Source organism: Sorex araneus, chromosome 1 (genome assembly GCF_027595985.1).
Source record: "Sorex araneus isolate mSorAra2 chromosome 1, mSorAra2.pri, whole genome shotgun sequence".
Classification (NCBI taxonomy): Eukaryota; Metazoa; Chordata; class Mammalia; order Eulipotyphla; family Soricidae; genus Sorex; species Sorex araneus.
Genome location: NC_073302.1, coordinates 3,076,891 through 3,101,728, shown reverse-complemented (window position 1 = coordinate 3,101,728; position 24,838 = coordinate 3,076,891). Strand labels below are relative to the sequence as shown.

At 60.3% G+C, this 24,838-nt stretch overlaps 2 protein-coding genes across 2 annotated transcripts in view; both read left to right on the top strand.

Moving 5' to 3' along the window:
* The first annotated feature begins 636 nt into the window (after positions 1-636).
* Positions 637-13,727, top strand: EXOSC2 (exosome component 2). The gene is made up of 9 exons (XM_004613269.2): positions 637-765; positions 2,491-2,592; positions 4,142-4,187; positions 4,374-4,463; positions 5,209-5,274; positions 5,531-5,599; positions 6,807-6,983; positions 7,192-7,320; positions 7,738-13,727. Exons 1-9 carry the CDS (start codon positions 644-646, stop codon positions 7,816-7,818), a joined length of 882 nt encoding a protein of 293 aa, XP_004613326.1. The 5' UTR covers positions 637-643; the 3' UTR covers positions 7,819-13,727.
* Positions 13,728-14,509: 782 nt separating this feature from the next.
* Positions 14,510-24,838, top strand: part of ABL1 (ABL proto-oncogene 1, non-receptor tyrosine kinase) — a 95,841-nt gene continuing 85,512 nt past the window's right edge. The window contains exon 1 of the mRNA XM_055132731.1: positions 14,510-15,130. Coding sequence (XP_054988706.1) covers positions 14,995-15,130 — 136 coding nt within the window. The 5' untranslated portion in view covers positions 14,510-14,994. The remainder of the gene's footprint in view (positions 15,131-24,838) is intronic.

Here is a 24,838-nt window from a genome sequence, read left to right as displayed (position 1 = left end):
TGTGCTATCGCTCCAGCCCCTGAAAGAGATTTTTTTTTTTTTTTATAAAGAAACATCTTTAAATCAGCTCACTAAAAGAAACCAGTTAGGAAGAACAGAACCAATACTTGGAGCATTGTTAGGAGCAATAGGTGACGGTGTACCCCTTAAGGAGTGTACTGCAGATTACCGGGACCATAAGGAACAGCTTGGAAAGGACTTTTCTTCCGGTTCAAATGCTTCCTGCAGAGCCCACCTCCCACCCACTTGTGCGCTCTCATGTAAAATATCAGAGTTCAGCAACTTAGAAGAAGACTGACATTTCTCAATGGCTTCTCAATGACTTCTAATAACTGGTAAACAATAAATGGGATGATAAGTGCCAGGCAGTTTTGGTAGAAAATCATTCACTTGACATCCCTAGATTTTATCAGTTCGCAGATGCACCCTTGCCAAGACTAAACATGGCCACCTGACTTTCTTCGTCCCTGTTAGATGCCCTAGTGCTTGCCAAGAGTCAGCATGGCTGCCAGGCCCTGCGTTTCTATTGGCGGCTTCCGTGAGGCCCCGCCCACCCCGCGCCCCCGCGCGCCAATGGGGACTCGCCGAGCCTATCCCCGCGGGTCGTGGCCGGGCTGCGCCTGCGCAGGCCCTTGGCGCCAAGATGGCGATGGAGATGCGGCTCCCGGTCGCTCGCAAGCCTGTTGGCGAGACCCTGGGCCGCGACACCAAGAAGCACCTGGTGGTGCCGGGGGACACGATCACCACGGACACCGGCTTCATGCGGTACGCGGGGCGTGGGGGCCTCGGGCCCGCGGGGCGCCGCGGCCTGCACGTGGCCTGCCGGCCAGACCCGCGCGGGCTCGTGCGTCCTGTTATTTATTAAGAAGAACGTTTTGGTGGTGGTGGGGGGCTCGGGGCCGGCAGGGCCCGGCGGGGTCGCCGGGGGTCTTCCGCGTGTACGCTCTGCCTCCCGGCGGCGGCGACCCGGGTCCGAGACCTGCCCCGCCCGCGCCTCCGCGTCGGAACCGGTTGTTTGGGCTCGGGTTGGACCGGCAGGCGGCCCGCCGCCGCGGGAGCCCGAGGGGGCCGTTGGGGGGTCGGGCCGCTGCCGGTCAGTGCCCGCCCGAAGGAGACCGGGGGCAGCGGTAACGGGTGCGCGGATGGACGAGACCGCGGCCAGAGGCAGCCACACCCCCGCCCCCTGCCGCAGGGGTCGGCCCCGGGGAGCGCCCCGGTGTTCCAGCTGCTGTGGTTCTTAGTTTTATTCTGGGGGGAGTGATGGTACGCCTGCAGAGCACCGCCCCTCCGCCTCCGAGTCTGAGATGACCGGAGCCAGGAGCCCTTGACATCCAGCCTCCTTCGTCCACGCCTTCGAGATGGGTTTGTAGGGCCCCCCCGGAGTGGCAGGAACCAGCCGGCGCTGGGCTGGGAGACTCCCCGGGCACCCCACGGAGAGTCAGCGTAGTCAGAGTGCAACGTGTGTGTTTATTTTTATTTTATTTTATTTTTTTTTGCTTTTTGGGTCACACCCGGCGATGCACAGGGGTTACTCCTGGCTCTGCACTCAGGAATTACTCCTGGTGGTGCCGAGGGACCATATGGGATGCTGGGAATTGAACCTGGATTAGCCGAGTGCAAGGCAAACTCCCTCCCCGCTGTGCTATCACTCCAGCCCTGTGTGTGTTCATTTTGTGTGGCTGGGGTTCAGCAGAAGACAGAGTCGGTGCTGGAGAGCGCACAGTGGGCAGCGCCTTGCCTGTATGAGGCTGACCCGACCCCGGGCGGCCCCCTGAGCCCCGCCGGGAGTGATCTCCGGGTGCAGAGCCAGGAGTCAGCCAGGCCGGGCTGCCTGCACCCTGAGCCATCTCTCCGGCCCATGGCTGGCGGGGGCGGGGAGGCCACAGGAAGTAAGTGCTGGGCTCGGTCTCCGGGGGTGTGTAGCCGAATGGTGGTGGAAGGAACAGGGAAGTGGAGGGTCCTGAGTGTCGAGTGGGGGGCACCCTGCGGGGTGGCAGGAAGGACGGCTGCTTGAAAAGGCAGTCTGGGCGGACTGCTGGGTGCGGAGGCCTTCGGGGTGTCAGGGAAGAACTCCCGCGGCTCTGGAGGAGTCAGTTGCTGAGCATGTTGGTTCAGGGGCGGGAGGGGCCGACCAGTGAGTACTGTGCTTTCTCTGCACGCGCCTTGAGCACAGGACCCTTGAGCACAGAACCAAGAGTAAGACCTGAGCGCGGCCAGGTGTGCGCCTCCTCCAAGGTAACCGGTGTGCAGAGTTAAGGCTTTCCAAGAAAGCCGCCTGCCTGTAAATAAAGCAGGGGGGCTGCAGGGTCTGGGTTCCGTCATTCTTTGGTGGGGGGTTTGCACCGCACTCCGTGACCCTGGGTGGTAGCGGGCGTCGGGCCGGGAGGATGGGCTGCAAGGCAGGTGCCTCAGCCTCTGCTCTCCGGCCCGGAGCATGTCATCTGTGGTGGGACCGTGTGTCACCCGTCCTCTCTGCCTTCCCTCTCACAGGGGCCACGGGACCTACATGGGGGAGGAGAAGCTCATCGCATCTGTGGCCGGCTCCGTGGAGAGAGTGAACAAGCTCATCTGTGTGAAGGCTCTGAAAACCAGGTGAGAACGCGGAGTGTGTCTCCCCCGGGGCCACGCGCTCCCCGGCCCAACCCAGCCTCCCCGCCCCCCCGCCCCGGCCTGCCCGACAGCTCACGCCTGGGTTTGAGCATCGCCACCGGCTGGGGGTAGTGAGTGCGCTGTGTGTGCCTCCGAGATGCCCCCCGCCGTCCAAGCTGTGCAGACCTGCCTGTCGGGCCGCAGTTGCTGGTCCCAAGGCGCCGGTGAAGGTCAGCCCCAGCCAGTGGGGTCAGGGACCTCATGGGCCCGGGGTCATTCGGGTCGGCCCACTCGGCCTAGGCTGCAGGCGGGTCACTCGGGCTGCCGGCCTGCGGGGCAGCCGAGGTGAGTGGCGGCGAGTCCTGCAGAGGTCTCGGTCTCCGGGGTCCCTCGGGAGGGAGCAGCCACGCGTGTCCTTGCCTGTGTCCTCGGGCAGGGGAACCCGAAGCCACAGGCCGGCCCGGAGCAGGACGCTCGAGGCGTTTTCTTGCTTCTTAGGTTGTTGTTTGTTTATTTGTTTGTTTGGGGGCCACAGCTGGCGTGCTCAGGGCGTACCCCTGGCTCTGTACTCCGGGATCACACCTGGAGGGGCCCCGGGGGACGTGTCGGGTACCGGGGATCTAACCCGGCTGGCTTGTCCAGGCTAGTGCCCCGCCGCTGTCCTGTTGCTCGGCCCCGAGCTCTCTCCTGAGGTGGTTCACGCTTGGAGAGAATCCGTCAGTGATTGGGGAGTAGGGGGGCTTTGGGCAGGGGTGGGGGTGCTGGCCAGCGGCGGTGGGGCTGCCAGCTCAGGAATGGCACATTCCCGAGGGTTGCGGGAGGGGGTTCATTAAGTCACATGGGCCCACCAGGGGCCGAACTGCACCAGGTCCGGGCTGGACTGTGCTAGGGCCCCGTCATGTGCACTGCGCTTAGGAGCTAGCGGAGGGTCCGGGGTGCACGGGCGGGGGCGGGGCGAGGCTGGCTGTTTAGGCGCGTGTTCTCTGTCTCTGAGCCCCAGTACGCCAGACTTACCACGTAGGCTTTGACTTTTTGCGGAGGGGGCGGGTTGGCGCCACACCTGGCAGTGCCCGGGGACCCCGGGACCATACGCGGTGCTGGGGGTCGGAAACCCGTGTGGGCCACGTGCAAGGCCAGTGCTCTCCCCGCTGTGCTCTCCGGCCGGGTTCAGGTGCCCCTTCAGGCAGTGTCTGGCGCTCACCACACACAGGACTCTTTGCTTTTACTTTCTGTTTTTGTGTCACACCCAGCGGTGCCAGGGCTTAGCCCTTAGGGATCACTCCTGGAGGGCTCGGGGGACCATGTGGGATGCTGGGGATAGAACCCGGGTTGGGTACGTGCGAAGCAAAAACCCTCCCCCGCTGTAAAACTGTCCGGCCCCACACCCAAGACTGAAGCCACCGGCTGCTGAGAAGTGAGTTGGAGGAGCGTGGTTCCGAGTTTACTCAGCGGGGGCCCCGCCAGGGTCCGCTCCTGTCCAGCCGGAGCCTCCGATGGCTCCTGGACCCCCCGAGATGCCCCCGCGTTGACAGGCCCCCGTCTTCCCTTTCAGGTACAACGGCGAGGTGGGGGACATCGTGGTCGGGCGGATCACCGAGGTAATTGGCTCCCGGGTCGGTCTGGGCCGAGCCAAGGCCAGCTGGTGACTGGATGAATGCGGTTCTCTCTTGCCTACGGCACGGTGGGCGCTTGTGTGGCCGTGGGTGTCGGGCCCGTTTACTGGGGGTCACGTGCGTTGGGAGCGCTGCCCGGGCTCCGTGGCCAGGCGTGTACTTTCTCTGTAGGTCCAGCAGAAGAGGTGGAAGGTGGAGACCAACTCCAGGCTGGATTCGGTCCTGCTCCTGTCGTCCATGAACCTTCCTGGAGGGGAGCTGGTGAGGGCCAGCGGCGGGCTCCGGGCACCACCCGGCTAGCTCCAGTCCTGGGGTCCTTGGTGCCACCAGGGAGCTCAGCTGAGCTTTGTTTTGGGGCCACATCCAGCAGGGCTCGGGTTACTCCTGGCTCTGTGCTCAAGAATCACTCCTGGTGGTGCCCGGGGGACCGTGTGGGATGTGGGGATGGAGCCCGGGTCGGCCGTGAGCAAAGCAAATGCTGTCCCTCTGCACCCACCGCTCCGGCCCCAGGGAATGCTTTGTCCAGAGGCGGCCCCCTGAAGTGGGCGTCTGGGGAGACCCACCTTCAGGCCCCTCGCTTGGCCGGGCTCCTGCCTAGGCTGCAGGCACCCGCGCGGCTCCCTCTCGGGGCAGCAGCCCTGGGGGGGCATTGCAGGCCTCCCTGAAAGGTGGCGCCCCGTGGCTCAGGCCCGTGGAGTGGCTCAGTGCCCGGGAATGCGGCCTGGCCGGGCCTCCAGGTACAGTGCCGGACCGCCGGACTGTTGATCCGAGGAGACGGCGGGGTGAGGCGCCCTGGCTGTGCCCGGGCCCCCGAGAGGCGAGGTCCCCCTTCCTGTCCCTGAGGGGCACCCGGGACCCGCCGCATTGCATTGTGGGAGTCCAGTGGCTGCTTTCAGAGCGTTCACAGAAACGGACGGGGCTGGGGACGGGGCTGCAGAGGGGCAGGTGGGGGGCGGGGCCTTTCCACCTCTTCCGGTCACATGCGCCTTCCGCGCGTGTATTTCAGAGGCGGCGATCAGCGGAGGACGAGCTGGCCATGAGAGGCTTCCTGCAGGAAGGGGACCTCATCAGCGTATCCTGCGCGGCCCGTCCCGGCTGTGGGGGGGACTGGGGCGTGGCGCGTCCCGTGCGGAGGCGCTGTCCAGCCTCTCCGGCTCGCGCTCGGTGCTCCGGACTGTGCTTGGGTCGCGAGCAGGACCAGGTTTTCCAAGTCGCGGCCCCTGGGAGTGGAAAGGGGCTGTTCTGTCCCGGCACGGGGGGCCCTGGGCCAGGAGGGGCGGCCGGGGAGGTGGGGCCCTGGAAGTGTTTGCTCCTTCACCCCGGGCCAGGCCGAGGTCCAGGCCGTGTTCTCTGACGGCGCCGTCTCCCTCCACACGCGGAGCCTGAAGTACGGAAAGGTGAGTCGGCCTCTGCGCGGCCTGGCGCGGCCCCTGCTCGCCCAGCTCCCATCCCGGGGGTCGGCAGAGCCCCAGGGTTGGCCCGGAGTGCCTGCTGGGCCCGGGCTCCCCGAGCACCCCCTCCCCGCCACCCGCGGCTGTGGCCCCAGCACCAGAATACAGACAAGCAGGCGGGTCCCGGGCTGGTGCTGCTCCCCGGCGTGCTGCTCTGTGGGGACGGTGACCCAGAGCAGCCAGCTGCTCGCCTGGGAAGCCTCGCGCTGTGCTCTGCAGGCCGCCCGGTAGCGCCGGCCAGAGCGGGGCTGGGCCTGGGGCCGCCTGGGCCACCCCCACCGTGCTGGGCCCCCCAGAGCCTCACCCAGGTGCTGGCAGCTTCCAGGGCTGCACCTGCTGCTGCTCAGGGGACCCTGCAGGGCCAGAACTGGACCCAGGCGGGTGCCCTCACCGCTACCCTGCCCCTGGGGACAGTGGGCGTGGCCTCGGGCGCCCAGCGGTGAGGGGACGTGGAGGCAGCAGCCTTCTGAGCAGACCCCCGCCTGTCTCTGGGCTTTCTCAGGCCTTCCTCCCTCCCTGTTTTATGTTGTTTTTGCTTTTGTTTTGGGGCCACACCTGATAGTGCTCAGGCCTTACTCCTGGTTTTGTGCTCAGGGATCACTCCTGGTGGGGCTTGGCGGCTGTGTTATTTCTCTGTCCGCGACCTTTTTTTTCTTGTGCTTTTTGGTGATGGGGGCCGTTGGGCCGTACCCAGTGGTGCTCAGGGCTTTGGGGCGCAGGGGACCACGCAGGAGTCAGGGATCGAAACGGTCAGCTGCATGCCAGGCAAGTGCCCTGCCCGCTGTGCCTCCACTGCGGCCCCCACACTGAGTGCACAGACCCCTCTTACCCTTCGTGGCCTTGAGCGTGGCCCGGGAGGTGCCTCATGCGCGCACACCCCTTGGGCGCCGGGCCCTGCAGACCCTCGGCCCCAGGGTGCACTGGGCGCGGCCTGCTGGGCAGGGAGGGACGGGCCCCTCTCACAGCTGCACCAGCCAGGGCGAGGCGTGCGGGCTGGGCTGGTGCGGCGGGCGCCCGTGCTCCTACTCCCGTCCCGGGCGACGGAGAGAGAGGGGGCTGGCCGGCGCGGTGGGACCTGGGGCCGTGGCGAGCCAGGGCACGCCGAGGCGCCTTCCCTTCCCGGGCCCTCAGCGCTCTCTCTCCGCCCCCTCAGCTGGGCCAGGGCGTCCTGGTGCAGGTGTCCCCCTCCCTGGTGAAGAGGCAGAAGACTCACTTCCACGACCTGCCCTGCGGGGCGTCCGTCATCCTGGGCAACAACGGCTTCATCTGGATCTACCCCACGCCCGAGCACAAGGACGACGAGGCGGGGGGTTTCGTGGCCAACCTGGAGGTAGGGGGGGGTCTCTGGGGTGCTGCTGGGAGGAGGGGCTCACCGGGCTCCTCGTTCCTTCGGGCTCTGAGCCCCGGCGTGTTGGTGAGCGGGAGGTGAATCCGGCCTTGGTCTTGGTGGAGGAGTCGGCAGGGTCGTGGGGTCATCGCCGAGGGTGGCCGGGAGCCGGCGGTGGCCACAGCCCTGAGGCCTCTCTCTTCTCTGCCAGCCCGTCTCGCTCGCCGACCGGGAGGTGATCTCGCGGCTGCGGAACTGCATCGTGGCGCTGGTGACGCAGAGGATGATGCTGTACGACACCAGCATCCTGTACTGCTTCGAGGCGTCTCTGCCGCATCAGGTAGTCCCGCGGCCCGCGCCGCCCCCGCCTGCGCCCGCTCACTGCGCTTCTCCCCCGTCTGGGCTCCGCGGCTCCCCCGAAGGCTGGGAACGCCCTCGGCGTCGCCCGTTGCTCTCAGACAGGGCTGGGGGCCAGGCAGGAGTGGAGCAGCGGGGTCCCCTGTGCAGTGCTGCTTCCTGAGCGCCCAGTCAGCAGGACACGCAGCTGGAGCCACGACCCCGGCTTTCCCCGCGTAGCTCCCAGGAGACGCAGGGCCCGGCCGGCCTTTGCCCTTTCCCGTGGCTCCAGGCTGCTCGTGGGGCTGCGCCTGTGGTGCTCGGGCAGCTCGGGGCTGGAGGACCGAAGTCTGTGGGCTGAGCCTGCGCCCTGCAGCCCGGGGCGGCTTTGGGGAACCAACTCCTGCCTCTTCCCTCTCAGATCAAAGACATCCTCAAGCCGGAAGTGGTGGAGGAGATCGTGATGGAGACGCGCCAGCGGCTGCTGGAGCAGGAGGGCTAGGGAGAAGGCGCCGGCACCCGCGCCCGGCCGGGAGCGGCTCCGAGGAAGCTGTGGGTGAGCCAGGCCCCCGCCGCCCGCCTGCAGACTGCTCCCTCCTGCTCGGAGGCAGCCCGAGGAGGGAGCCCCCCAGGGCCCAGTGCCCAGCCTAGGGGGCCAGAGAGTGCTCCCGGCCGCGGACTCTCGTCCCGAAACCCTTCAGGGAGCCTGGTCTTCTTTGGTCACAACTCCGCCACCGCAGGGTGCCCTGGGAAGTCGCGCCGTGGCCTCCCTGGCCCCGGGCTCTCCGGCCTTGGCTCCCACCTGCCGTCCTGCACCGGGGTGTCGCTGAGGAAAATGGGGAGAGTCGGCCCGACGGCTCGTGGAGGAATAAAGTTCCCGAGCAACCGTGTGGAAGTCGCGTTGTCGGTGATAGGAGCTTCCGGGTCTCTGACTGAAGTGATTGTCAGAGCTAGGAGGGAAGAGGAAAGCTGGTTCCTTCTGTACCGACCACCTTGAAGTAGTTCAAGCGCTAAGAAGACGGGCGGAAGCGAGAGCACAGCGGGTAGGTGGTCGCCTCGTACGCGGCTGACCTGGGTTTGATCCCCGGCACCCCGTAGGACCCCCGAGCACCACCAGGAGTGACCCCTGAGCACGTCTGGGTTCCCCACCCTCCCGGATTGCTGAGTGGCGGTTCCCGCTGAGGACTGCTGGGCTGCTTTTCCGGGGAGCAGCGGCCCCAGGCGGGCTCCAGGGCGATGCATCTCCAGGTCAGGGCGCCTGCCTGGCCCGTGCCAGGCCCAGAGCACCATGGGCGGAGCCCGCTCTGCCGGGGAGGCCAGTCAGTGAAAGGTGCCTTGGTTTAGGTTTTGGGAACCTTGGGGGAGTCTGGGGGGTGCCAGGGATCATGTATGAATTCTGTGTTCTGTGTGTGTGTGTCTGTCTCTGTCTTTCTGTCTGTCTGTGGTGGGGTGGGGCTCTCCATGAGACCCCGGGGGCTGATGGGCTTCTCCAGGCTCGGGGGACCCAGAGATGAAGCCAGGCCTCCTGCATGCAGTCCACGCTCCAGCCCGAAGCACCGCTTCATTCCACACTGCGGGGCACTGTGTCACACTCGGCACCCATGGACCTTCGCTGTGTTCTGTGGTTGAGGGGGGCAGTTACAGACATGCAGGTGCATCTCCTAATGGCTCTGTCTCCTCGCCACGTGCAGCTGTGATTGCAGAATCAGTTTGGAAAGGAGCTTGGTTTGGTTTTGGTTTTGAAGCCCCCCGTGGCAGTGCTGGGGGCTTACTTCTGGCTCAGGGATCGCTCCTGGCGGGGCTCTGGGGACCGTTTGGAGCGCTGGGGCTTGAAACGGGGCAGCTGCATGCAAGGCAAGCTACTGTGTCCAACCCCAAAACTTGGGGACTCTTTTTTTCCTTTTTGGTTTTTGGGCCACACCCAGTGATGCTCAGGGTCACCCCTGGCTCTCACTTAGGTTAGGGATCACTTGTGGCAGGGCTTGGGGGACCATCTGGGATGCCTCGGATCGAACCCGGGTCGACCTCGTGCAAGGCAAACACCCTCCCCGCTCTACTCTCGCTCCAGCCCCGGGGAGCTATTTCTGACTCTGCCTGGGGCACCCTGTGGCGCTGGACATCAAGCCTGGGCTCCTGCATGCAGGAAGTGTGCACTCGGCCCTTCGAGCCTCTCCCTGGGCCTGAAGGGCCCGTCCCTGCCTCTGACAACACGGCGCAGGAGGAGAGATGTCTCTCTCGTCTCCCAAGCATGTCCACTTCGAGCAGTTTGCACAGACCCTGTCGTTGCTTTCCAGCGGCTCACTTGTCGGAATTATTAGGAAAGAGAATGCGGACCCTTGGGTGCCGGAGTCCTAGCTTGGCCTTGTTCAGGTCGTGTGTGAGCCTGAACCCCCCCTGGCCCCCGAAGCTCCTTTGGCTGGCTTCTCTCCGTGTCCCCTGGCTGGACACTCTGGAGAGCGACCATCTACTTCATGCGGCCACCAGAGGGCGCCCGTGTCCACTCATTCCACTGAAGTTCTTGGAGTCCAGAGCGACTTAGGGGTTCTGCTTTCTGAAGGCGAAGATGAAGTTAGATTGGACGGAAACGTATCAAGAATAGGTGAACTAAGGGACGCTCCCCAATACCCGGCAGCATCTAGCTCTTCGGATTGTCAGGCGTTTCCTGAACTCTGATGTCTAGTTTTAAGTCCTCCGGGGTGTTTTGAGATACCCCCAGGGCTGGGGTGCCCGGGAGCCCATCTCCAGCACGTGTCTGGTCCCTGAGTCTGGAGCTGGGGGCCCCCTCACGCACCCCCAGCCCTGCTTCGTGTATGTCCAAAACCCTCCATAGCACACCTAGGCATATTCTACGGGACTGTTGGGAGTGAAGTCGTATGACGCAGCTCCGGGTGAAATAGTCGGGATGGAAAGACGGCAGGTATGGCCCCAAAGAAAGGAAATTATAAGTATAGATAGGGGTGAGGTTCGTGTCAAAGCAAGGGTGAGTGGAAAATGGGGATGAGGATAAACCACACGCTTCTGTGAAGTCTCAGTTGTCCTGGAAACCAAACATCGCCTCATTTGATCCTGGTGAAGATCACAGAACTACCCTTTAGAAGTGCATGGGAAGGGCCGGAGTGATAGTACAGCAGGTAAGGGGCTTGCCTTGCACACAACCTGCCTAGGTTCGATTCCCGGCACCCCATATGGCCCCCGAGCACTGCCAGGAGTGGTTCCTCAATGCAGAGCCAGGAGAATGCCCTGAGCATTGGTGGAGCATTGCAAAGTGCATGGGGGATGTCCCATCAGCAGGCCACAGGACGTCCTGGTATATGACAGGCAGAGACAGGCTTCCTGTCACCTGCCCCCAGCCGGGCCCATCCGCCTGTCCTGTATGGCCCAGATGTTGGTATGGATGTTCCTATGGGTCTTGGCAGAAAAAGGTGCCCCATCCCGCTAGCTTCCAAGGCTGATCCGTATCGTTAGCCCCGGTGCTCACTGATGGTACTTGGTTCCTTAGCTTGAGGGAGGCACCTCCAGAACAGTGACGCGTCTGTCTTCACACACCCTTGAGGCCCAGCGCCTAACGCAAACGCAATTCATGACATGGGGACTCAAGAAATGCCGAGTGAATTATTCTGATTCTTCCACCTTTCATGAGTGGTGGAATGTGGAAGGATGTGCAGGGAATGATTGCACGATTAGGAGTGGGAAAGGGCGACAGCTGGACAGGGAGTGGAGGACTCGGTTAGTGCACTGCACGCAGGAGAGGTTCAGGTTTGGTCCCCAGCACAGCCGGGAGCGACTGCATAGAGCCAGGAATAGTGTGTGCCCCATCCCCAGAGCCACTGGAAACCCCCCCACCCTCCCCCACCCCCGCCAAAAAAAAGATTAAGGGCAGTGAAATTTTAAAAGAACAGTACTAAGTACCTGGTGGCCTGGTGGCCAGACTGAGAGCAAAGCTAGCTCGACTCCGAGGCGAGGGACGGCGGTCACAGCTCAGTGCTGGAGGACTGGCATGTAAAGAGGCCATGGATTCTAGCTCCGCAAACGTAGAGAAGAAAGAAACTACAAAAAAAAAGGAAAAAACAAGCCCAACATGAGTTTATTAGTCCTAAATTTGATACTTTAAAAAAAGTTTCTTATTTTTGGGATCTATCCGACTGTGCTCAAGTCTTACTCCTTGCTTTGTGCTCAGGAGTCATTCCTGGCAGTGCTCGGGGGGACGCCATGGGGTCGGTGAGTGGTGTGGAACCTGGGCTGGCGCATGTGAGGTCAACATCTTACCCCTGAACTGTGGCTCTGACCCCTTTTTATTTTCCTGTTTTGATTTTGGGCCACACCTGGTAGTACTCGAGGTTTATTTCTGATTGTGTGCTCAGGGGTCACTTCTGATGGGGTGCTGGGGATCAAAGGTCACCCAGGCAAGTGCTGACTCCCTCTCCTATCTCTAACCCCTGGCCTCTCTAATTTTTTTTTTTTTTAATCTTTTAGAACAATGTTGGGGATTGAACCCAGGGCCTCACACTTAAGGTATACTCAGCCGAGCCACGTCCCTGGCCTCTGTGTGACTAATTCTTAGGGGAAGTCATTGTCAAATCAGTGCCTTTCCGATTCCAACAGAAATGTTCCCAGAGATAAGCCACAGCCATGTCAGGCAGCTGTGGTCTGCCCTGCCCTCAGTAGCCACTTCTTTTTGGTTTATTTTACCTGGCGATGCCTAGTGGGTCCACTCCTGGCTCTGCCCTCAGGAATGACTCCTGGTGGTGCTGGGGACCGTATGGGATGCCGGGGATCGAGCCCAGGTTGGCCGCGTGCTGGGCAAGTGCCCTCCCGCTGTACTGTCTCCCGCCCCAGTGGCCCCTTCTGAAGGCCTATTGTCTGCCAGGTTTCCCGTCACTTGGCACTGCGTGGTATGTGGGAAGACCAGGGGCTTTGGAGCAGGATGACAGGGCTCAGAGGGCGACTGTCACAGCTGGATTGTGGCTTGTGCTTTTCTGTGCCTTGTTGGGCGAGGGAGAGTGTTAAATGACAGTCTGAGAAGGGTCTGACGGGTGCTGCAGTGCAGCGTGGGGCTGCCGTGAATGGGTCTTTTTAGAAACGGACATTTGGGTCAGGCAGGTGCCCGTGCTGGGTACAGAGTGAAGAGGGGGCCCTGGGGCTGTGGACGGTTTTGTTTTTTTTTGCTTTTTGGGTCACACCTGGCGATGCACAGGGGTTACTCCTGGCTCTGCACTCAGGAATCACTCCTGGCGGTGCTCAGGGGACCATATGGGGTGCTGGGGATCGAACCCGGGTCGGCCACGTGCAAGGCAAACACCCTACCCGCTGTGCTATCACTCCAGCCCCTGGACATTTTTTTTTGTTGTTGTTGTTTTTTTTTTTTTTTTGCTTTTTGGGTCACACCTGGCGATGCACAGGGGTTACTCCTGGCTCTGCACTCAGGAATTACCCCTGGCGGTGCTCAGGGGACCATATGGGATGCTGGGAATCGAACCCGGGTCGACCGCGTGCAAGGCAGACGCCCTACCCGCTGTGCTATTGCTCCAGCCCCTGGACGGTTTTTTTTTTCATTAACTCTTTTTCCTGAGGAGGCCACGCCTGGCTGTGCTCAAGGACCGCTCCTGACTGTTCCCATTTGCCGTCGGTGATTGAATCTGGGTTGGCTCCTTACAAAGCAAATGCCTTACATCTGTATTCTCTGGTCATAGTTCTGTTTGGGATCCCACCCCACGGTGCTCAGGACTTAATGGCTCTGACGTGGGGATCATTCCTGGTGGGCTCAGAATACCATATGGAGCAGGGATTGCACCCAGGGTTGGCTGCATGCGAGGCAAGCTCTCTACGCAGGGTACTATTGCTCTGGTCCTCTGGCTGTATTTTTTGGGGGTGGACCATTCCCATCAGTGCTCAGGGCTCACTCCTTGTTTTGTGCTCAGGTGTCATTCCTGGGTGCAGGGAGGGAACCCAGTCGGCTTCATGCAAGGCTGGCACCTTACGGGCAGTGCTCTGACCTCTGGAAGCTTTGTAGTTGCAGAAGATGCATTATTGGCAAACTAGACGGTTTGATGTGCCGGGACGTTGGCTGGCCCGCTAACCTCACAACCGGGGCTTCTTCTGGGCTAATAGGATGATGATGATGATGATGATGATGTGTGTGTATAAACGTGTGTAAATGAAAGTTGATGTTCACTTATGAAGCGAGCTCTTTATTCCCTTTTGGTTTTGCTATTTGGTCACACCTCATGGTGCTCAGGGCTTACCCCTGGCTCGGTGCTCAGGGATCACTCCAGGCAGGGTACAAAGCAAGCGCTTTGGTTTACTCTTTCCAAACTCTTGAGTGACTAAAACGCAATTTACAAATGTAGTGTGTCGAATGAATAAGCCTCCCTTTGCTACAAAGAAACAATAAATTCGGTAGTGCGTACCAAATTTTCCAGTCGTCTCTTGTGGATAATTTAATCATACTTTTTCTGGGGAAAGGTGGACATGTGGGCGGGTAGTGGAGAGCCACCAAATTCCGGGTTTCCAGCAGAGGGAGAAATTTTCTCCTCTTGAGTTTGAGTTCTGATCAAGGAAGTCCTCCAACTCCGGTCCTAGGAAAGTCCAACCCGCAGTTTTCTCCTCGCCACCCTTACTGCCCGCGCCGGGAAGGCACTGGCTCCCTCTGCGCGACGCCGGCTGCTGTCCGCGGGCACCCCGAAGGCGGGACCGAGGTTCAGGAGCCCGGGGCAGAGGGCAAGAAATCCCAGGGTGTCTCCGTGGGGGGCGGGCTGTGCGGAACTACAACTCCCGGCAGGCCTAGCGGGCTGCGCCGGAGGTGGTTGGCCGAGAGCGCCGGCCGGACCGCCTGCTCTGGCCAATGGCACGGAGGGGAGCGACCGGACCGGACCGCCGGGGACCAATGGCAGGGCCGAGGAGGCGGGCGCTTCCTCGGCGCTCACCTTGCGCTCGGAAGAGCCGCACTCGGGAGGTCGGGCCGGACCGGGCTCCGGCGGGCCGCGCGGGCGGGCGGGCGGGCGCGGCGGCGGCGGTGCCGGGGGCGGCCGTGCGGGGGTCCCGGGGCCCGCGGGGCGCGCGCCGAGCCGCGGGGGCGGGGCGGGGGGCGGGGCCCGGCGCCGTGCGGAGAGGCGCCGATCCATCATGGCGGCCGCGGGGGTCGGCGTCCGTCCCTGAGCGGCGCCCGGGCCGGGCCTGAGGCGGGGGAGCCGCGGCGCGGGCCGGGGGCGCGGGCGGGCTCGGCCGCGGCGCCCGGGGCCGGTGACCGGCCGCCCGGCGCGGCGGTGTCTGGGCGGAGACCCCCGGCCGGGGGCCCCCGCAGCCCGGGCCGGGACGCCCCGTTTCCTGAGGCGCCGAGGCGCGTCGCCCCTCGAGCCCCCCGCCGGCGCCTCATGCCCTGACCCCCTCCAATGTCCCCGCCGCCCCCCTGTGTCCCCGCGCAGCCCACAACTTCGATGCGGAGGAGGCAGCCGGGCAGGTTCCACAGGCCCTTTAAAAAGCCCACTTAAAAGTTGTCGCTCGCGCCGGGGCGGCGGACGCCGGCGGGGGGCGACCCCCGGGACACGTGCGCGCCCCCCGGCCCCGCCCGCCGCGCCCGCGACTCGGCCCCGGGCCCGGCCCCGGGCATGGCGTGAGCCCCGCCGCGAACCTCGGGAGCCGCTGGGGCCGTCCTCCGGGAAGGGGCGCCCGGCCGTGCTTTATGGGGCAGCAGCCTGGAAAGGTGCTCGGCGACCAGCGGAGGCCGAGCCTGCCCGCCCTGCACTTCATCAAGGGGGCGGGGAAGAAGGAGCCGGCGCGCCACGGCGGACCCCACTGCAACGTCTTCGTGGAGCACGGTGAGTGCGGCGGGCCGTGGGCGCGGGCCGTGGGCGCGGGCGCCGGCCAAGCGCCCCCCTGGGCCCCGGCGGAACTTTGTCCGAGCAGCGTGACTGGTGCCCTGGGTGACACTCCGGGTGGAGCCTCGCGTGCCAGGCGTCCTCCCGCCGCGCTCCTGCCCGGGGCAGGCCGGGTCACACGGGGCCATATGGGGTCTTCGACGGCCCCGTGGCCCGCGGCCAGCCTGCCCCTGCCCTGCCCCTCGAAGGCGGGGAGAACTGCGCATGCCGCTCGGCGTTTCTGCCCCTGGACTTGGAACTGCACCTGGGGGCGGTGTGGGGCGAGGGAAGCACTGAGCCCGCCTCACGAAGTGGGGAAAGTGGGGACCGAGGGTTAGTCCCGCCCACCGGGGCGCCCGCGGCACGGAAGGGGGGCTGGCGTGTCGCCGGGTTACAGGTGCTGGCGGCTGCCGTGCTGCTCGTGAGCAGTACATTTTTAGGAAGGTCTTTTTAATTGAGGGGCCAGAGCGACAGCACAGCGGAGAGGACGTTTACCTTGCACGTGGCCGACCCCAGGTCCGTCCCCATCACCCCATGTGTGTCCCCCCACCCCCAGCACTGTGAGGTGTGATCCCCGAGTGCAGAGCCAGGAGCCCTGAGCACTGCTGGGTGTGGCCCAAGTCCCCACCCCAGCCAAGTTTTAAAAAATTGAGTCTGTGGTTTACTATGGCATTAATAGTGGTTTCTCATGCAGGTAATAATTCCAGCACCACCCCCATCCTCAGTGTGGCCCCTCCCTCCCCAAGCCCCCAGCCCAATTCAGCTGTGTGATTCTGTTCGCCCCTTATGTGGCCTTTGGCCCTTTACTGCTCCCGTGCTGTGTATCTTGGTCCCCCAAATGAGGAATCACTCTCCCTTTCCTTCTGACAGTCCCTCGGCATGAGAGCCTTTGGCCCCTGTGCTGCTGGAAATCGCATGATTTAGTTCTTTCTTAGAGCTGCATAGTATTCCTTTGTGTATCATGCAGTTATTTTTTTTTCCCCCTTTGGTTTTTTGGCCACACCTTGCAATGCTCAGGGGTTATTACTGGGTCTGCACTCAGAAATTACTCCTGGCAGTGCTCAGGGGACCACATGGGATGCCAGGGATCAAACCCGGGTTGTCCGCATCCAAGGCAAATGCCTCCCTGCTATACTATCACTCCAGCCCCATTCTTTGTGAAGTTTTAAAGCTAAGCGGCAAGGCTGGAGAGATCGTGCAGTGGATAAGTAAGGCCTTTGCCTCACACGTGGCCAGTGTGGGTCGGATCCCTGCGCACTGCCAGTGTGGCCCCAAATAAGAAGAACCACCGAAAAATCAAGCTCAGGATCTCCTTAGACTGAAGTCAGCCTAGACTGAGATTCAGCGGTAGACTGAGGTCAGCCGCAAGCCAGTTGATTGCTCGGGCTATGACAGTCGATCGGTTTCCAACCATGGCCTGCATAGGAAGTGACCAGCAGAACCTAGTGACGAGTATAAGATGACCACACATGGCAGGGACTGCAGGTCACGTCAGCCCCGTGGCTGGGTGCCCACAGTGGACGGCCGGGCTGTGCATGGGCTTACACAGACGGTGAGGTTTGAGTTTCTTCTGGAAAAGTGTCCCCTCATCTAAACAATCTGGGTTCTTGGATTTGACTTTGAGACCGTTTAATTCTAGCCTTGTTTTTAGAGAAGCGGTTGTGGCGATGTGTTCCCGTGCGTCCCAGAGTACAGACTTGTACAGTGAATTATTTGCCTTTAGACCGGTGATTGTGTTGAAGTTGGAGCAGACTTCTGGGCCAGACATCAGAATGTCAAGTGCGTCTCAGGGACGAGTCCGCTCGCCACTAGGGCGCTGGCCCAGTTTAGAGGCGTCCCCTGGCTGTCAGGCGCCTTAGCGGCGGGTGAGAGGTCAAGCTTCAGTGGCTCTGTGAATAGTAGCAATGCCACAGTTTTCTTCCCTCAAACCACACAAGTCATGCGGTTCCTTTGCGTGGCTGGAGGCTGTGGCCCCTGACTCTGGCAGCCAGAACATAGTTTCACTTAGGAATGTCCTAGGTGGGACTGGAACGATAGGACAGTGGGGAGGACACTTGCCCTGTATGTGGCCCACCTGGGTTTGATCCCCAGCACTCCCTATCGTTTCCTGAGCACAGAGTCAGGAGTAATCCCTGAGCACTGTTGGATGTGGGCAAAAAAAAATAGTAAATTTTAAAAATGTCCTGGATGGAGCAGAGAAAGTACTGATTTTATTGACTCCTTTTTTTTTTTTTTCCCACTCCCGTGGGCCCGGGATCACACCTGGAGATCAAACCCGGGTCATCCACCTGCAAGGCAAGTGCCCTCCCTGCTGTCCTATAGCTCTAGCGTGATGATTTTATTAGCTCTGGCCCCTTGGGTGTATGTGTTTCTATACGCTGGGATGAGTGGCAGACACTCATTTCTTTCATTTTGTGGGGGCAGAGTTTGGGCCACACCCGGAGATGTGCAGGAATCACTTCCTGCGGTTCCCAGGGGACCTTGCCGTGCTCTCCAGGCCCAGCACTCCGCCCTCTGAGCTCACTCTCTTCTTGGAGGGGTGGTGGGTGCCCGTGTACTGATACTCAGGGGCTGCCTGGCACAGTGCTTAGGGACCACACCCAGGGTGCTGTGGGCACCAGAGATTTGAACTTGTCACATACACTAACCATATGCCTTGCACTCATCCTTTAATCCCCAGAAATCATTCCTTTTTCCCCCTTTTCTTTTGTCAGGGGCTCCTGTCACGGACTGAGCATAAGTTTTGTGTGCAGGTGGCCTGGGTTCGATCCCCGCCACTGCAAAGTCCCTGAGCCTTTCCAGGAGTGATTCCTGAGCACCAAGCTGGGAATAGCCCCGGAGCATTCCTGGGTATGCCCAAACCCACCCACAAAAGGGGGGGAATCTCTTTTAGGGGAGTTGGTAAGGCAAGATTAGAAGCATTCACTAGTAAACACTTTCCTCCTTTTTCATTGAATCGCCATGAGCCCCTGGTGAACTTCAGTAGCTTTCTTTCCTTTAGCATCTCCTTCTTTCTTGAACCAACGTGTCTTGAGCACACACTGTGCCGGGTAGTGTTTCCGTCTGATGATACGCTGGTGACCGGAAACATGTCCCTGCCCTCTGACCGTCCGTGCCAGTGGCAGGAGTTGGACGGGACCGGGTATGTGCAACAAGTGAGATGGGGAGAGAAATCGATGCTGGGAAGGGCACCGGGACTGCAGGGGCCGTGATTTCAACCATGGGGGCTAGAGAGAGCCCCCCCAAACTGAGGTGGCATTTGAATGAAGACCAGAAGGAGGGTGGGGGAGTGAGCTCTAGAAGGGAGATTGGTCGGGACCGAGCTCACAGGCACTGGAGTTGGGGCGGGCCAGCGGGGCGGAACCCTGGGCAGGCTCTGGGTCTTGCTGCCTGGGCCAGGAGCCGCTGTGCTCTGGAGAGCAGCTGAGGCAGCAGCATTATCCCTGCACTCGGTGACAGCGAGGTGGCCGGGCTGTGGGGCGCCTCCATGCCGCCCCTGGAGGGCCCTCGGGTTCCCCGAGACACGGAGGCGAGCAAGGACAAGGGCGCACCTGAGGTTTTAGATGGGTCACTGGGAAAATGGGGTTGCCCTCTGCAGAAATGGAGACCAGAGGAGCAGGGGTGTTGGGGGCAGGAGCCTGCTGGTGGGGCTGTTGAGTCTGAGAGGTAGAATTCAGGGAAGCCGTCCAGGTGGAGGTGGCCAGGAGGCATCCTGGGAGCTGTGGGGTGAGTGGTGTCCCCAGGCGAGAGGGCTCCTCCGGGCCCGTCTCCTAGGTGTACCAGCACGTTCCTCTGGTGTGTGAAATGAGGATGCGTGTGTGTGCTGGGATCACACCCAGGGCCCACACCAGCGAGTGTGTCCCTGCTGAACGCCGTCCCTAGCCCAGGACTTTACGTTTTGATACAGGCTTGATTTGAATTTTCTTGAGGGGGTAAAAATTTAGATTTCGTGTGGAAATGACTAGTTCATCTTTCATGGGTTTTTTTTTTTTTTTGGTTTTTGCTTTTTATTTTTCGGGCCACACCCAGCGGTGTCAGGGATAATTCCTGGCTGTGTGGTCATTCCTGGAAAGCCTCAGGGGACCGATCAACCTAGGTTGTTTATCTTTGTACCCTGCTGTCTCTTTGGACCTCTTCTTTGAGTTTTAAGTCCACTTTCTCTGTTTTTACCCTAAATTGAAAAATTGCAGGGGCTGGAGTAATAATAGCACAGCGGGTAGGGCGTTTGCCTTGCATGCGGCCGACCCAAGTTCGATTCCCAGCATCCCATATGGTCCCCCAGCACCGCGAGGAGTAATTCCTGAGTGCAGAGCCAGGAGTAACCCCTGTGCATCGCCAGGTGTGACCCAAAAAGCAAAAAAAAAAAAAGAAAAAAAAAGAAAAATTGCAGATTTGGTGGGCCAGAGCATAAGTGTGTCGGGTACTTGCTGTGCATGTGGCCAACCCAGGTTTGATCTGACACACCATGTGGTCTCCCAAGCTCCACTGGAGCTAGAGGTAAATTAGTCCTGGGCACTGCTACGTGTGGCCAAAATCAAAAAATAAATTGCAGAGTTTTTTTTCATAATTTTTGTGGTAGTGGCTGCTTTAAGTATAAAGCAGTTTCAATTTAAAAGATTTATAATTGGGCTGGAGAGATTCTACAGAGGTTAAGACACTTGTCTTGCAACTCTGCCCGCAACCCTGATTTGAATCCTGGTATCATGTGTGGTCCTTGAGCACTGTCCCAAAAAGAGAAAGTTCTGTAATGCCTACCAAGAAAAAGGTAGGCATTTTTAAAATGTTTTTCTCTGGATTTCCTCTGGGCGGCACTTCCCAGGCAGTGCTCAGGGAGCCTGGGGGCCTCTCCTAGTGGTTCTCAGGCAGCTGGGCTGGTGGTCAGTGCTAGGCCTGAGCAGTACCCTGTCCTGGCCCCTCCAGCAGAGTTTGGGAGATCCGGGGCAGCATCTAGCTGTGTTTGGAAAACCGGGTGCCACAGAAACTGTCTCTGGTTCAGAGCTGGTTCATCATTTTCAAGTCCCACCTTGTTCAGGGGAACGGGTCCTGGTCGGCTGGTCCTGAGGATTGCCCTGAGGCGCTCACCCAGCAAATCTGGGCAGTCAGAATCTCTTCCCTGTTTGTTTCGGTTTGGGGGGCCACCCTGGCTGTGTTTGGGGGCTGCTGGACTTGTTGCTCGGCGTGGCTCCGGGGATGCTGGGGGACCATGCAGTTTAGGGGAGCAAAATCCAGGCTCTCGCCTGGAATCCGTACTCCAGCCATCGAGCTGTTTCCCTGGCCCTCACTCAGGTTCTTGAAGAGGCTGCCTGGGGAGATTCTGTGTCCAGGTCAGGGGCTGGATTATGATGTATGAACTAGGAAATGCAAATTGGACGTCATTGTTTGTTCGTTTTGTTTCTTGGGACCACGCCTGCAGTGCTAGCCCCCCGTGGTACTTGGGGGTCCCTGTGGGACCAGGGTTCCCGTTTTGCTCTTCCTGTCCGAGCTGTCTCCTTGCCCTGTGTCCGTATTCTAGGTGCCCGTTATTTCCCACAGTCTGCTATCCTCTGGATGGTTTTTCTGTTCCTTTCATGAGCGCCTACTGCTCTCTGTAAGGGAGATGCTTGCAGGTACCTGAGAAGAAAATGGAAATCACGGTCACGGGCGTCAGTCAAGGGGGACGGGCACACACAGGAGTGCTGGGAGGTGGGGCTGACAGCAGTGTCGCTTTGAATTAGTTTGGTGATCGGGCCACACCAGGCGATGCCCAGGGCTACTCTGGGCTCTCTGCTCGGTGACGGCTCCTGCAGGGTCAGAGCTTGGAGCCCGGCCTCCTGCACGCAAAGCCGGTGCCCAGTCTGCCCAGCCTCTCGCCGACTCCCGTCTGGGAGCGAGATTTGGTCAAAAGGAGCAACTCTCAGCCTGCTCTCTTGAAGGAGTGTTCAGCTTAAGAACTGTTTCTTTTCCTTTTTCTTGTTTTCCTTTTTCCTTTCCTTTCCTGGCAGTGCTCAGGGTTTACTCCTGGCTCTGCATTCGGGAGTTAACTCCTGGCAGTGTTCAGAGGACCCTCTGGGATGCTGGGGATCAAACCCATGTTGGCCACGTGTATGACAAATGCTCTCCTGCTGGACTATCCCTCCCTTCCCCATTCTGAACTTTATTTTCTGCTTCTGTGATATCATATAATAATTTCTGGGTTTTGGGGATTTTGTGTTTCATTTTTTGAGTCCCATCTGGTGGTTGCGGGGGGCCTGTTCTTGGCTGTGTGCTTTGGAGTTGCTCCTGCAGGTTCTCTGGTATTGGGGGTCAAACCAGATTAACCCATGTACTATCTGTTCTGCTTTTGGGCCCGCTCCCAGCTGGACACGGGTTCACTCCTGGCAGAGCCGTGTGTGATGATGGGTCAGACTCTGGTTACGTGTGCGGCCAGTCTCTCCGGCCCCTTACGATTCAGTGCAAAATTCAGTTTCATCATTTTCATTTTGGATCACGCCTAGTGGTGTTTGGGGGTTCCTGTCGGTGGTCCTGGGATAGGGAACACCGTGGGGTGCTGAGGACCGACCCCGGGGCTCCTGTGTGCCCAGCCTGCACTCGAGCCCTTCCGGCAGTCAGCCCGAGGTTTAATAGTTCAGTGTGGCTAGTGTGTTTTGGATTTAAATCCCAAAACTGGATTATAAGTGCATATTCCAAGACCTTGCTCCTGCCCCACCCTCTGTTCCCTTCATTCCTCCACTCCCTCCGGATGGCCATGCCTACTAGTTTCTTTTTTATCCACCCGGTGTTACTTTTTGCAAGTACAGAGAAACAGAGGCGCGCCTCTGCTGTGTGCCGCTTTTGTTCTTCACTTGTGTGCCCGTGGGGTGCCCTTGGGTCCGTCCGTGCAGGGGGCCAACACCGCTGCTCTTTCCCTGGGGTGGCGTTGCGCTAGTTTGGAAGCATCCTTAGGTTTTCAGCCGCTCCCTTCTGTCACATTCAGGTTGTTCCCAGTCTCCAGTTCTTTTCCGGGGGAGCGTGTGCGCGTGTTGAGGGGCTCTGTGCTCAGGAGTGAGCCCCAGCAGTGCTCGGGGATGGGTCTGGGGTCAGCAGCACGCAAGGCAAGTGCTTCACACCCTGGACCATGTCTCCAGCTCCCGGAGCCTTCGGCTCCCACAGACACAGCTTTCTAGCTCGCCTCCGTCCGCCTTTCTGACTGACGCCGCCGCAGCTGTGGGGGAGAGTCCTGCACGTGGGGGCGCCAGGCTAGCTGAGGGGGGGGGGTGCTTTGGGGATCTTGATTAGTAGAAGGGGTTAGATGTTGCTCAGCGTCGAGCTCTGCTAATTAGTGACCAGAAGTTACTCAAGTTGCTACATCGGTGGTCGTGGCTCCCAGGTTCTCTTCACTGAGTGGGTACGGGTCCCTGCTCCTGTCACCTCGCACGTGCAGGTGTGGCCTTGGAGCCTTCCCAGGAGGGCACTTTGGTGGGACTTTCACCAGGCTGATAAGCGCCATGGAGCAGCTTGGTCTGGTTTGAGTGACGAGCTTGCTGTGGCTGAGGCCGAGCCCTCTCTCGCAGAAGGGAGGTCCAAAGTCCCCTCTGGGAGCTGTCCTCTGCCTGCTGGGCTTGGATGGAGGATGGGCAAAGGCCTCCTGGGCGGACCCCGTCCCTGGCTCCCTGGCAGCACAATGGGGGCTTTTCGGGAACTTAAAAAAACTGGGTCCCCGTCTCACCCCAGCCAGGGAGTGAATGGGTCTGGGGGACTGCCTGTGTGCCAGTCTGCTCTCCCTCCTGTTTTGGTTTGGGCCACTTGCAGTGGCGTCAGGGTCTTCCTGGCTGGGGACTCCGGTGGCTTCCAGCATTGCTCGAGGAATTTTTGGTTGGCTTTGAGCTAGGGTTGTCTGCATGAGAGGCAAGTAGCTTAACAGCCCTGTAGAATTCCCTAGTCCCAGTTTTGTTCTGTCCTTCCTCCCTTCCTTCCTTCCTTCCTTCCTTCCTTCCTTCCTTCCTTCCTTCCTTCCTTCCTTCCTTCCTTCCTTCTTCCTTCCTTCCTTCCTTCCTTCCTTCCTTCCTTCCTTCCTCCCTCCCTCCCTCCCTCCCTCCCTCTCTCTCTCCCTTCCCCCTTCCTCCCCTTCCTCCCTCCCTTTTCCCCCCTCCCTCCCTCCCTCCCTGCTGAGATACTTTACTAGAAGTGTGAGAGCACTGGGCGAGGGACAGAGTTGAGCCCACTCTGGCCTCTGGTTGGGTTTGGGTTTTCACTCTGGATGGCCTGACAGGCAGCAGGACTGAGAATCGTGGGTTTGAGACACTCACAGGCATCCCGAGTGGGCCCAGCCTGAGGCGTGCACAGCCTTTCCTTCCGTAGGGTCCAGGGATGGGGAGCAGGTCCTTGTTCCAGGGGTAGCCAGGGGGGCAGCGGTGGCGGGGAATGCTGGAGCCTGGCGCCGGGCAGTGCGGGGTGCTGGTCCAGCTGCCCGTGGACTTTGATCGCGTCACGCTACATTTCCTTATTGTTGGTTTGGGCGGTCGGAGTTGGCGCCCGTCACTGTTTCTTGCACCGCTGCCATGCTCATTGAAAAGGGAAAGTGTTTCAGCCCGGCCACTTTTCCCCCTTCCAGCTTTGGAAAGAGCAAGGCCGTAATCCACCGCCAGGTGCTGTTTCAGTTCCTGACTTTCATTTGTCTCTGGTTTACACAACTCTCTGTTTCACAAAGTTAGCAGAATCGTGTCTAAGACAGTCCTACCTTTCCCTCCACGTCACCGGGCCGGGTCCGGTGCATTGCTGCGTGCCTTGTGAGAGGTGACTCAGTGTAGAGCTGGGATTGCTAATTACAGCGTCTTTTAGAACTCTGTGTGTGTGTGTGTGTGTGTGTGTGTGTGTGTGTGTGTGTGTGTGTGTGTGTCTGTCTGTCTGTCTGTCTGTGTCTGTGTCTGCGTCTGTGTTGCTGAGTAATGTCCCGGAAACCGTGTGTGTTGGTGTGTGCTGGGGCTACGTGCGGGGTCTACAGCCTGGCTGAAGAGAAGCCCATTCACTCTTTTTTTTTTTTTTTTTTCAATTTGCCCACTCAACTCTTTCTGTGCTTCTCGACTTTCCTTGAGCCGGATGGGCTAAGTTCTGGACCCCACGGCAGACCTCAGTTTCAGAGCTTTCCCATTGTGTTGAGAGGAAGCGCTGGTGCCCATTCTTGCTGCCCCCAGGTGGGCAGTGGCTGAAAATTCTGCTCACTTGGGGTCCACTGTTTGCCTGACTGTTAAATCAGCTTCTGCTCACAGTTTTTTGATGCCAAGATCAGTGCCCATTTTGGAGGTATGATGGTCAACTAGAAGGAAGGAAACACAAAAAGTAAATCGCCGTCAGTGCAGAGAGCCATGTGGTCTGAGGTGCCACTGGGATGGGCGTGAGGGAAGGGGCTGGTCGCCGGCGGGACGGTGTTACTGTCGTTGGCCTTGCCTTTCCCGGAGCGATGTACCCGCAGGTGGAGGCAGGCCGTGCCCATCTCTTTTCACGTCAGCGTGAACACCAGCCTGGCCTCTCAGGAGGTGGTTTTATTCAAGTGGTTGGAGGTGGTTTGTAGGGATGGATGTGGATGTGGCAAGTGCTTAAACACGGGGCAGGGAAGGTGGCTCAAGAGACGGCAGAGGAGCCGAGCTGGCAAGCACGAGGCCCGCGTGTGACGCTGGCACTGCCAGCCAGAGCAGCACAGAACCCCTCCGTTAG

Bases quoted from the DNA above. Each gene is read 5' to 3' on its own strand.
- EXOSC2 (XM_004613269.2), top strand. From the start codon at position 644: ATGGCGATGGAGATGCGGCTCCCGGTCGCTCGCAAGCCTGTTGGCGAG. The intron at 2,593-4,141 runs GTGAGAACGCGG...CTTCCCTTTCAG, and splicing joins GTGAAGGCTCTGAAAACCAG to GTACAACGGCGAGGTGGGGG. The intron at 5,600-6,806 runs GTGAGTCGGCCT...CCGCCCCCTCAG, and splicing joins GGAGCCTGAAGTACGGAAAG to CTGGGCCAGGGCGTCCTGGT.